The sequence below is a fragment of the Ochotona princeps genome, chromosome 18 (assembly GCF_030435755.1).
Source record: "Ochotona princeps isolate mOchPri1 chromosome 18, mOchPri1.hap1, whole genome shotgun sequence".
Classification (NCBI taxonomy): Eukaryota; Metazoa; Chordata; class Mammalia; order Lagomorpha; family Ochotonidae; genus Ochotona; species Ochotona princeps.
In genome coordinates this window covers 6,360,934-6,374,405 of record NC_080849.1, presented here as the reverse complement: position 1 = coordinate 6,374,405, position 13,472 = coordinate 6,360,934, and the positions used below count along the sequence as shown (strand labels likewise).

Genomic DNA, 13,472 nt, shown 5'->3' with positions numbered 1-13,472 from the left:
TGAATCAGAAATAGGTAGGACTCGATCCTAAGTACTGCTACATGATATGTGAGCATTCTGATGGTAGCTTAACCACAACTACCTCTCCACAGTTAGTGTTAAAGCTTCATGACATTTTGATCTGTCCATTTCTATTCTTGATCTTCATGTTATGGTTCCTTTTCCAGGAATTTGGTATATGCATTTCAGTAGTTTTCTTCTAGGACCAGCAGGTCCAGTTGCTTGTACACATGAAAAACATACTGGACTGAATGGAATTACAGGTCCATCGGTTTGTCGCCAAAGAAGGTCATTTCACTTTCTAAGTTTAATGTAAGAGATATCGTCATGTCTTCAGTACTTGTCTCTTGACAGTATCACTTTGACTACCAGAGTCAATACATAAAAATGGCATCAACTTTAACGTGATTGTGAACAGTACATTTAATCTGGGGACTTAAGTCTTTAAATTGATTCTGATGAAGCTCTCAAATTGAATATTATTCAAATACAACATTTCTGATTGATCAAATGCCATTACTTTTTATCTTTTTCTGTTAATTGTTTTTGCCAGTTCAATTTTTCTTATGAATATGAGGTGATGTTTATGTGGGTCTAATTACCTTTGTTATTTTAAATTGTTTTTCAAGTTATAAATTCATAAAACATACAAGTAGAATAGGAAAATAGGAGTTTAAATATGCAACTAAATGCGTATTACCTTCATGACTTAATGATTTATAGAAACTAAGGATAAGAATATAATTGCTGCTGTAGATAGGTGATACAAGAAGGGGATTTAGAGTTGTGTTAGCTACACTTGAAATGCTTTCTTGTACTTTGCTGTTGAAATGCAGTTCAATATTGTACACTGTTAACAAGCTTTTCTTATTAAAACAGCACTAGGCACTGCAAGTGTCACACAGGGTCACCCGCGTCGGCAGCACTGCGTGGAACCATCCTGTGAGGTCTGCGGTGTGCAGAAGGCACGCGGGCTGTGGCAGCCAGAGGCAGGGCTTGCGGCCCAGCTCGGCCTCTGCTGGGACCCGGGTTCTCTTCCCTGCAGTCTGTCCCTCAACCTTCTGACCTACTTGTCGTTTTCCTTTGTCTTTCATTGCGGATGTGCATGCTGTATTTTGGTTGACAGCTTCTTGGCTTCCAATTTCCACCTTTGTTTGCTTTCCTTTTCTGTCAATGTCATTTTCTCCTGCTCTGACAGAAACTCTTGGCAGGGAAGAAAAAGCATGTGAACTATTCCAGAATGTTTTGGCAGAAAAAGTTGATAGAGCTGGTATGCTTTGTATTTGGCCTAAATGGTGTTATATTTTATATCATGATTTTTCTGTTGCCTTGTAACAATCCAAGCTCAGTACTCTCAGGTTGTTCAGTCAACAATGTGTAAACACTATGAAAAGGTGTTTTTTCATTGGTTTTTTTAAAAAAGATTTGTTTAGGATTTGTCTATTTTTATTGCAAAATCAAGTATACAGAGAGGAGGAAAGACAGAGAGGAAGATCCTCCATTGGATGATTCACTCCCCAAGTGACTGCTACAGTCGGAGCTGGACCAATTCAAAGCCAGGAGCCAGGAGCCTCCTCTGGGTCTCTCACACAGATGCAGGGTCCCAAGGCTTTGGGCCATCCTCACCTGCCCTCCCAGGCCACAAGAAAGGAGCTGGATGGGAAGCAGGGCCTCTGGGATCAGACCCAGTGCCCACATGGGACCCCAGTGCTTTCAAAGCAAGTACTCCAGCCCCTAGGCTAACGTGCTGGGCCCTTTCATTGTTTTTTGTTGTACCATAGTACTATGGTTTCTACAAGTCAATTAAATATTGTTGGGATTTATTATTTTATTACTGGGAGGAAGTGAGGGAGAGAAAGAGAAAGGGAAAGGGGAAGGAAGGGAAAGAAAGATTGAAGGTCTTTCTGCCACCAGTTCAATCCTAAAATGGTTGTAACTAGCAGGATTCCATCTTTCTACTGCTACTCTAAGTTAGCACTATCTCTTAAGTTCTGTCTCCACTGTCAGGACATACTCTACTTTAAATGGTTGCCTTTTGGAAGTTCAATTTATGTCAGTCTCCCGGTGAAAACTCTTTTATAGCTTCTCATTAAATTTAAGTAGAATTTTGAAGTGCTTGCATTCACCTACAAACTTTAGTATGATGTCAGCCTCCTAAGTGGCTTTCGATGTCCTTTTCTGTTCCTACCACCGGCACTGATTTTGTTCAATATTTCCTGAAACTGGAAACCACTGTCCACAGCATTAGTTTGGCACATTTTAAAATTCGCACGTTCTTCTTTCCCAGCTTCTTTCTCTTGCTTCAGGTGTCAGCTTAAATGCCACTTCTTGATTAGAGATTGTCTTAGCACCTAGGATGCTTACCTTGAATTTCTTACTGGTTCTTTTAATTTTTGTCATATATTAAATATGAGATTCTTTTTGTATATTGGTACAATCTTTTGCTTAACCTTCCTACTTTTGCCTTATTGAAGAAGAAAGAGAATGAGAGTTTGTTGATCTGCTGGTTCACTCCCGCTGCTCAGATAGGGTAGATCAGGCAGAGAAGTGGAGTTCAGAAGTCATTTTGGGTCTCTCTCCAACTCAAGACCTCCCTTACTGCCTCCTCAGGTTACATATCAGCAAGGTGTTGGACAGGAAGTGGGAGAGCTGAGGCTTGAACTAGGCATGGGTTGCCATCTAACCCTTGTGCCAGACACCCACCTCTCGATTGTTTAATGTGCTGTTCTGTGCCCAGGGTTCTTACTTCATATGTGCCATATAATGTGCTGTAGCTTTGTTGCACATGATAAATGCTAGTTGTTAACTGGGTCAGCGACCAATGTGTTCTTGATATTTCGTTTCAGAGAAAATCCATATCTTGAATTTTAAGGGATTATTAAAATTTAATAGAGTTCTAGAGAATTAGAAATAGAAGAAATAATATTATTAGTTTAGTGTAACAGCCTCTGATCACATCACTTGAACTTTTGGAAGCTGCCACACAGGAAGCATATTTAATTTGGTACAATCACTATTTTTACATTGGTACCTTTCTCATTAAGTACTTAAAATAATAGTTAATTGTTTTATTCACAATATCAACAACACAGTTCTCTCAGCTTTACAAAAGAATTCTAGAAACAGTGTTATGTATTGTTTTTTCCCTTCTTGATTTTCTGAAAGCTGTCAAATATAGAATTAAAATTTTTATTTATTTTAATAACAAGTAAGATTTGTTATTTTGTTAAATGCTGTCACTATTCTAATCATTTGAAGGTACTTTATCATTGAGATACTTCTTTTGATTAATTAAGTTGTAAACATTTTCAAATATCAGGTTTACATTTATAAAAAGATGAGGCGAAGATGAATCACATGTGTGTGAAGCAGTTTTTCCAACGCTGAGTTAGTCTGTTCTTTTCTGGATCATTTGTATCACTGCTATTTTTTTCATAGGAGAGATTTGTTTACAGGGTGACCTACTTTCTTCTAGTTGTTCTTTGGGACTATATTAAACACTTCCAAAACTACATTAACTTTTATGGGTCATGAAGATACTGTGAAATGTTTTATTGTTTAAGCACAATTAATTGCATTTTCCAAATTGCTGCCTATGGGCCACCCTTAATAAAGGGAAATGAAAGTATTTGTTGGTATAACTATATATCAAGTACCTTTTAGATTCTGGCTGAATAAGGGTATAAACTAAATGTGATAAAAGGGTGTTTTAAATATTGTACTATAACAGAACACTTTTCATTGTCATGTTTAAAGTGACTGCTGACGTAAGAATGTGCAGGCAGTGTTTGTCAGGACAGCTTCCTAAAGTGACTCATTCAACTCTCCTCTGTGGTTTGCACATGAAAGTTTTAGTTGAAGCCTATTCCTGAAGTCACTAAGATGAATGAACATGGAAAATTGTACAAGTCCAACTCCATCATGCAGACACCACAAACACGGGACGGCGGGAGAGCCACAGCGCGGGGCCTGCCCACCTCCCAATCTAAGTGTGAGCTCTGGGCCCTGGGGCATGACACATAACTGAATTCCCTCCACATTAAGCAGATGGAGAGAGAGACAATAAAAGTGGTCACAAGGGTTATCAAGTATTCCTATCAAATCAAAATGTTCCATGAAAATTGATCAAGAAACACACTCAGATACATGATTGTTAAAAGTTTTAAAAGATAAAATATTTGAAGCTGTAGTTTTCTAAAGCAAAAGTGAACCTCATAAACTAAGAACATTACAATTTTGGATAAAACTAATTTTCTAGGACATAATTGGGAAAACAGTCGTGATAGAGCAATGATCACAATGATTACAATTATTGTAACTATTTCAGCCATTAACAAAATTTCTTAATCATCCTGAATACAAGTAAACCAGGTTTATAACTGCCTTGTAATGATAAATGTCAAAACTATGAGGGTCAGTTGAAAACATTTTAGAGAGGTTCAAAAGATCCTTCTCTAATGTGTTTTATGAAGTGGTAAGTCATTGAAACTTGAGCTTGATGAGAAAAGCATAAAACACAAGGGCAGATTCATCTGTTATGACGGGTGCTCAAATACTAAGGGCCATCCTGGCAAATGGGATCTAGATTGTTATAAAATATTCATCATCGTCATATGGTATTTATCTTCAAAATTCAAGGAAAATTCCCTACCAAAGAATGTAGTTATTTCTTACACAGATTAACTGGGGAAAAAAAGGTGTGGTTATTATGTAGATATAATCAAACCAAAGAAAATACTGACCCTTATTCATAACAAAAAACAGAAATGTAAAAGGGCTTCCTCCTAAAGCCTATTTGGGATTTCTTAGAATTTATACTAGATTCTCTTCAGAGTGAGGCAGTGATAGTTGTGTTTAATTTCTTGGAGTAAAAGCCGCAAAAGTTGGTAAGGATGAATTAAAACCATCTTTGTTTGTAGAGAAATTATTATTTATGTGTAGAATACAGAGGACCCAATGCTAAACTCTTAGAAACCCAAGCATTTTGCTATATACCAGCAATAAACAAGTGAAATTTGAAATGAAAACACATTGCCATTAATTCTAGCATGTAAAGCTGAAATAGGTAGAAGTTTAGCAAAATATATATAGTATCTTTATGAATAAAACTACAAAATGCAATTTTAAAAATCTACAAGCTAACTAAAGGTAGAAATATCTCTACACAGGTGAACTGTGTCACAATCCCATTTTTTTCCTGCTTATTCTGTGCACTCAGATTTGTTGGATACCAACAAATTATTTTGAAGTTTGTAAATGGTGGCAAAAGATAAAGAGTGGTTAGTATGATACTGAAGGAGAATAACACACTTGCAAATCAAAATCTACACAGTGTGAATATATACTATCATTACAGCAATGAAAGTTACAGTAATAAAAGCAGTATTGGAAAGCCATAAAACAGGAAGAAAATTAGAAAATTTACAACAACATGAATAACTAAATGACCAATGTGTCACTGAAGAAATAAAGAAAATAAAAAATCTTCTCAAAGAAAAAGATGATTCTGTATGACCTATGAATCATTGAAGAAATTAATTAGAAAAAAAACATTGTTAAGAAATGAAGATAAGAATAAAATATCAAAACCCACGTGATGTATGGGAAACAAGTAGAGGGCAGGAGATTTGGGGAGGGTGGAAGAATGTAGAACTATATTAAAAAAATAATAAAATAAACAAATTTTAAAAAGCAGGATTGGTGAAAAGTCGAATGGCGTAGAAAAGAGAATGCAGCAAGTGCAAAAATGAGATCAGCTGATCTTTGACAGAGGAGCAAAGGCAATACAATCTAGATGAGACAGGTGTTCTGAACAAATGTTGCTGGAACTACTTCATGTAGCTACCAAAAGAGAAGATAGGGAAGAGAGAGAGAGAGAGAGAGCGAGCGAGAGAGAGAGAGAGAGATAAGAAAGAAAAGAAAGAGAAAGGAGTAAAGGGAAGAAGGAAGGAAAGAAAAAAGAAGGAAGGAAGGGAGAAAGAGAATGTAGAGACAGACCTCAATTCCCTCACAAAGATTAACTGAAAATAGATCATTCATCTAACTGAAAATCATGAAATTATAAAACTTATAGCAGATAATATGGGAGAAAACTTCAGTGAGTTCTATGAAGATCTTTCAGTTACAAAAACAAAAGCACATTGGAAACAATATCAAAATATTTTATTATGTTTAAAAATGATTTTTGTGCAAAAGCAGAAATAGAATGTCAGGAAAATTATGAAAATACATCTACTGGGAAATAATGCTTGGGAAATATTTGTTCAGGACAAATTAAATGGAAGAATATACTCTGAAAAAGTGCATACTTCATAGGATTCTGGCAATGGGTCATTCTAGAAGGGAAAATCTGTGGACATAGATCTTTCATATCCTTGGTTAAATTTACTCCAGCTGATGTTCCAACTACTCTCTCAGCAACAGCATTGTTTGTGTCTACAGAGGCTATTAGACATCTTCATGGCATTCTTCCAGTTTCATATCAAACTTAAATGACAACTAAAACAGTAATCAGAATAAATTTCATGGAAAGCTGCACCATTTTTGAAAGAAATGTTTAAACAGATACATGCATTTAAGGCACTGATTAGTCGCCACACGTGATACCGACATCCCATATGGGAGAGCTTGGATCAAGCTCAGCTTTGCTTTTGAGTCTAGCTCCTCCTAATGCACATCCTCTTGCCACTCACTTGGACACCTGTTTGACTTTCACATTCTTGAGGACTGGAAATTGCCAGGATTCAGAGAGGAAGCCAGCAGGTCTCTTTCTCCCTCTTTTCTCTCTCTCTGTTTATGCCTTTCAACTAAAAATTAATTTAAAAAATAAGTATTTTTAAAACAGAAATGTGAATAGTGTGGAATAATACATATGTTAATTTACAGTCAATATTTACTTCAAAATAACATATTGCATAAATTAACATAATTTTAGCTGTCAATTGAAATGATTTTAAAATTGTATGTTACATAAAGGAGCCATCTTCTATGACCATCACATATTGACAGGCATTTTGATCTAGGATGATAATGTTATGCTTACTCTTTGCTTGAATATTGTGACATAATTATTGATGTTATGAAAATTTTACACCAGCATGTAGGCAACGTGATTCATAAAAAAATATCCCTTGATTTGGGTTTTTTTATAAAATAAACTCAAATACAGGAAGCATATCTCTCCAATGTTTTTCTGAGAGCCTTTTCTTTAGATATTTTAGAATTTGTGCTTTCAGGAACAATGTCTTGTGCCAACAGGTTCGCTATCTTCATAAAATTATGTCTACATAAAGGCATGAGTGTGTTCTATGTTTGTGAGCTTGGTGACATCAAAGATGTGTTCGCCTTCTCTACTGCTTTGCCTGGAGCTTGTATTAAGAAATATTTCCTTAAGAGAAAAATATTTGTTTTCCATTATAAAAAAGTTGAACAGTTTCCCTTATTTCCTAAGGTATGTTATGCAGACAGGTGAAAGTGCAAACCTAAGCAACAGTTTTTACCAAGTTGCACACAGACAAAATATATCAAAATTAATTCCTTATAATTTATGATGATACAGAAAATTTAATATGATTTATCACTCAAATAAATCTTACATGCTGCACCCTCTAAACTCATAATCTTTAAATGGGGCTGGCTACATTATCTTCATCTTTGTGATACTCTTAGCATTTTGCTAAGGGTTCCTGCTCTGAAGAACATGAAAGCAGGACCTAGATCTCTTCAAAGACATCTTTTTATTATCTCTGATCTATTTAAAGGGAACCCATGTTTTATTTGCTAAGATTACAAAGATGAGAGACATGGCCGTGAATTCAATAACGAGTGTGTGCCTCTTCACAATGATCATATTAACTAACTAAAATTGTGTCTGGTAAGAAAACATTGAGGTTGTATACTTGTTTTCCATTTCAGCATAAAGCAATTATCCCCACTCAAAAAGGAATCACAGCTCTGAATTAATGATGTGACATAATATATTGTATATTTATGAATATCTCTTCTTTAAATTTGTTAAGATGTGAGTCCATACTTTTTTTTTTTAGTTCCTTGAGAAAATCAGCCTGTTTTTTTGACTTTGAAAATACCCTTTAGAATCTCAACTGAACTTGAACTGTGGAAATGCAACAAGGTGGAGGAATCCACCACAGGGGGTGGGGGGCAGGATTAGGGGAGGGGTGGGGAGGGGGAGGGGGAATCCCAGTACCTATAAAACTGTGTCACATAATACAATGTAATTAATAAATTAAAAAAATACCCTTTAGATATATTTCAGATCTTTGTCTCTTCTTACCTTATTTAAAAATTTAGTATGTTTCAAGATACCATATATATGATTGTTCAATAATTTTAACCACAATTAAATATTCCTATTAAATACATCCAATTAAGAGAGCATGACAAAGCAAATTAATAAACTAAAATATTTCTTTTGATTTTTTTTGCTTCAAGACGTTTATATCTTGTTTTGCATTTTCATGACTGAACATTAAATTTAGGTGTTTATACTTTGTCCTCTTTTATTTCCATCATCAATAAACAAATAAGAATTGTAAACTAAGCATTTTTGACTGGAGCATTTATACAATACCTTACTTAAATATCTGCAGTGTTAATATGATTATTGCCATGTCTGTCAAGACCATTATGGAACTCTGGCTGTGAAAGTGCTTACACGGTCCATTGTGAGGACATAAGTATTGATTCCATCACAGATAGTTTTCTGGGATCTTGGCTGATGTTCTGCGTTACTTACAGTTATTAAATTTTGATGATCAGTTATTTTTCTGGTGTATAATTAGCGAAACAAATGGCAAAAAATTAGTGGCAACATAGCATATAACTTTTGAGAAAGTGTCTTCTACTTTCAGAACTCTTCATCTTGAAATATACTGTTATTAAAAAAAAGGTCTACGTTTTTAAAATAAATGTAGGTGTTTATGAACAGGAAGTTGATTACAGAGTTTGTGCTCCTAACTAAAGCGTAGAAGAAATGATCTGAATCAGGTGAAATTTGGAATTCTGCATTACTGAAAGAATATCAAGTCAATAAACACAAGTGATTTGTGACTTCGGAAATTTGTCTCTTTATAGTAAACAAATCTAGCTGCACTGGAATATTCAGTACCATGTTTATGTATTGTAGAATGACTGGCTCTAAATCACGACTTCTGCTCTAAAGGGCGAAGTGAGATGGTATAAAGGAGGTTTCTCAAAACACGGGAAAAGAGCATTCCCTTCCAGTGACAATGATTCTCCAGCCAGGCAATCCAAGCCTAGGGGAGTGTATCTTGCTGTGTTGGGAAGCCGGCTTCTAAATTTCTCCCTCTAGAAAATATGGATTCTGTTCTTAAGGATCTATAATCGGTATCAAATTCTGGGGACTGAGCTGTCTGTCTGCTTTATATATCGCAGAGGTGGAGGAAGTTGGAAGTGGAAGAACAATGTGCCCTGAAGTGACTGACAGTCCTGCAGGTATCTCATTGACCGGATTTTTGCCAGAAAGCCACATGTTACAGCGAGTGAGTCTGGAAATTCTCCTTGTGCATTACAGGTGAAATGTATACAACTGAAGCTGGAAATATTGTTACTGAAGAAGAAAATGAAAATGGACATTGAGAATCAGTATCTGTTTCTGGGAAAATCAAATGTGTTTCTTTTTATTGTGTGGTTTATTTGTGTGTCCATATATATCTACATATAATATATATTGTGTGTTTAAACATAATATTTCCTATGTTTCAGTATGTGTTAAGCTTAAAGGTATATTTAATCAGGCTTTATTTTCAGATAGCTAAAATTTTTCTGTCAAAGATATTTTTGGCAGAAAAATATATGTGAATAAATGTACCTTATAGAAAATAGGTTAAGTTGGTGAGTACATAAAAGTTAATATATAGTTGCATTGGCATAATAAGATGTAATGTATAACATTTGCATATTACATAAACATTGCATGTGCTGCATAGCCAAAACAGTGGATACAAATTGAAATATACATAAGCAGGTAAAATATATTCAGACATTTGAATAGTCAATACAAATTAGTGTAGCATCATATTTTTCTAACTTGGGAAAAGTATCGACTTCCTTATAGAATAGATATCTTCTAAGACATAAATATCAGATTTTAAGCAATATTTACAAGCAGAAAAACCACATTTTTTCAGCATGTCTACTATATAATTCATGTACCATCTGAATAATTAAAAAATAGTACTTTTATGTGATATTCGCAAACAAGAAACGCAAAGATAAGCTGTGTTACCACATCCTGTTCTCATCACGAATTGTGCTTTAAAAAAGCCATTCAGCAAATAAAAGCTGATGTGGACTTTCAAATTTGGTGGTGGTTTTACTGAATTTTTGTTTGCCATATACCTAAAAACAACAGATACTGGTTTTCTAAACTCCATGGTTCATGTGATTAGCCTGAAGCCTGATACACCAGCATTCTGTATTGGGCTGCTTGGATTTGGAGCTCAACTCCAGCTCCCAATCTCAGTTTCCTATTTCTGCAAACCCTGGGAGGCAACTGAGGGGTTCCGTAACTGGGTCCCTGCAACCTACGTGGGAGATCCAGATTGCTTAGCCAGATGTACTTCCCTACTCCCAGCCCAGTCCTAGCTCTTCAGGGTATTTGGGGATGAAGCAGCAGGCTCTCCCTTCTCTTTCCCTCCATCCCTCCCTCCCTCCCTCCCTCTCTGCCTCTTGCACTCACTACCTCTCCCTCTTTTTCTGTCTCTCAAATGAAATAAAACCTTCAACCATTTCCTCTACGTATAGAAAGACAGAACAAATTAGCCCAAATTCTGGAGGAGTTACACATGGCTAAAAGGTGAAGGTTGGGGGATAAATTATATCCAATTTTGATTTGGATAGTTGTTACACCAATACAGTTCAAGGTGGTAAACACTGACTCTCATAACTCACCCCTCTTCTCTTCATACCCCAGAACCATGATCACTGTAAGTTGTAAAAGCAAAAGAAAAAGCAAAGCACAAGGTGCTTCTCCCACTTCATGGGATTGCCAATGGCACACTAAAATGCCCAGCATGGTGACTTCTGTGGTAGTAGTGCTCCCACCAAGCAGTAGGCACTTCAGATTTCCTAATTGGCAACTTAGCAGTCACTTCATCAGGCTTCAAGAGTAGTTCATCTTGGGTTCATGATAACACAAATACTCAGTAATATCATAGAGATTATTGAGGTGCTTTTAATAACTTTTATGAGTAATATATATCTTTGTTGTTATTCTGCCCCCACAAGTAATAGGTTTCTTATGCTGCTGAATTGAAGCGTATTTTTTTAAATATCCTTTGTTTTTAAAAATACATCATTTTATCAATTCTTCTCCTATTTCCTATACTATCAAGCACTCTTTGAAAAAAATAAAAGGGCCTAGACATTTTCAGGCATCATAGAGCTGCCTGACGGTTAGAGCACCTCAAGAAGCAAAGGTCCCCCAGAGAATTCAGAGACCAATTGGCACAGGTTGGAGGCTGAGGTTAGAGGAAAAAATTATTAACAACAGCAGCCTGGAAAAACAGAGACCACATTTTAGCAGGCAGAAACTTAAGAGATCATTTTTCCTTGTTGTTTGAAGTGGAACGAACAGTGCTGTGGCATTGCCACACCACTGCAACTGCACTCTTGTATTCTTTGCCGTTCTTTGTCTAATTATTGACTTGAGAAATCATAAAACTTTCCATTAAAGGAAAATAAACCTGAAGACTTTAAAAGAAAGGTGTGTTTGGTATTTCAAGTTTACTCTATGGTGTAGTGTGCCTTTCAGTTAGGGAAAAATCATTCATCTGAGAATTAGAAAACTAAACATCACAGAATATGTCATAAACCAATTGTGTAATTAGGGAGCTATTTAAAATTTAATTTGATGAATATATAGAAAAGCAAAATTATAATAAAAAGTCACTGATGACTAAAAGTTAAAAACCATGAATCTGAGATGAAAGCTGTCTTGTAGTTGCAGGTGTCAGGCAATACCAGTAGGAGCCCTTTAAATAGCTCATTTCTTGAGGAAATGGTGCTTCCTGCCTTGCCATGGTAACTTTATAACTGTGTGATGTTTCATATGTGTATTCTTGCACCATTTCAATAATTTAAATCATGGATTTGAGGAATATTGAAAAGAAGACACATCAAAAAGTCAAAAGATGGAATTGAGTTTGTATGTGCATACATCAATATTTGAAATGCCATAGTGATATTAAACTCACTGAAGAAAATACATTTTTCTAGTTACAGTCCACATATTATTGCATGTAAAACTATGAATGTGTGTGTGTTTTGAGAAATCTGTAAATAGAAACTAGGAAAGAAGTTTGAACACATGTATTTATCCATACCTGATATATACCCCTGTAAATATAGCCTCATACTGCACAGGATATACACAAACAGAAGTCACATGGAATGTTTTCTAACTTGGTTGGGTATGTACATGTTAAGGCTTCATTCTTAATAGTTTACATAGATTCTTCACAAATGAACAAGGAATCTTCCACCCTCATACTCCTTAGAAGACAAAGGAGAAACACACGGAAAAGCTGTTGGGCCGAGCAGAAGCAGCTCCTGAAGGAGTTAAATGTATTAGGAAACAAGTGAGTTTATCACAAAGTGCGATCACCTGGTAACCTTGAAACACCAAGCAGCAGAGTCCCAGTGCGCGCTCTCCTTCCTGCCTCCCTCTGGCCACAAACAGAAGAACGCTTCACTAACCTCGGTGCTATCTTTGCCAAGGTCAAGCAGATACTCCATCCAAAAATGTTTCAAACGCTGTCTATGCAGAAGATCAACACCTGCCATGACACGTCACAAGCATGTGCAAACTGAGCAGCAGCAGCCTTTCCCCGTCCCCTACACCGAAAGGTATGAAAGTCCAGTGCTGTGTACCCTGGGTGGGCATTTCCATCACATGGTCACCCTGCCATGTGGAAGTGGTCCTGGGCCGTCTCCCACCAGGGAGCAGTCTGTCAAACTCTCTCTGCTCCCTTCTCTCCACAGCCACCTCTGTTGCTGAAATAAAGACCTCCTGTGTAACTTACTGAGTCTGATTTTTGGGTTTGTGGCTCAAAAAGCTAACCAAAGCTATATTAGTTCTAATGAGTGCAGATTTTATTCTCTCATTGTCTTAATAAATTACCGAAAATGCAACAGTTTCATGGGAAAGTTATTAGAACAAGGTCATCACCAACACCTTTAAAGTAGCTCTCTGAGAGCTGAAAATATAAAAATGACTTCCTATGAATCAAAAGTGAATGCATTTGCATAATGAACCTTCTTTTCATCCATGGGCAGGCTCAGAATTGCCTGAAAGTTGTAAAATTACGTTTCTGCTTTGTTTCAGTGCACCTGAAAGGTACAAAATGATAAATCTCATCTGGCAGGATTTATATTCAACTTTGTTTAAGATCCTTGCACCTTTTAATGATGTTGTTCTCTCAAACCTAGCC

The 13,472-nt window shown here is 36.1% G+C and overlaps 1 protein-coding gene across 8 annotated transcripts in view; it reads left to right on the top strand.

Annotated features, from left to right (window-relative positions):
* CCDC102B (coiled-coil domain containing 102B) overlaps nt 1-12,752 on the top strand; it is a 244,983-nt gene extending 232,231 nt beyond the window's left edge. For 5 of the 8 annotated variants that reach the window (XM_058676869.1, XM_058676870.1, XM_058676873.1 and 2 more), the window contains one exon: nt 9,417-9,674. In XM_058676869.1, coding sequence (XP_058532852.1) covers nt 9,417-9,459 — 43 coding nt within the window. In that variant the 3' untranslated portion in view covers nt 9,460-9,674. Of the gene's footprint in view, nt 1-9,414; nt 9,675-12,493 lie in introns of those variants that run through there. The other 3 variants (XM_058676872.1, XM_058676867.1, XR_009247058.1) reach the window with 2 other exon arrangements.
* Nucleotides 12,753-13,472: the final 720 nt, after the last annotated feature.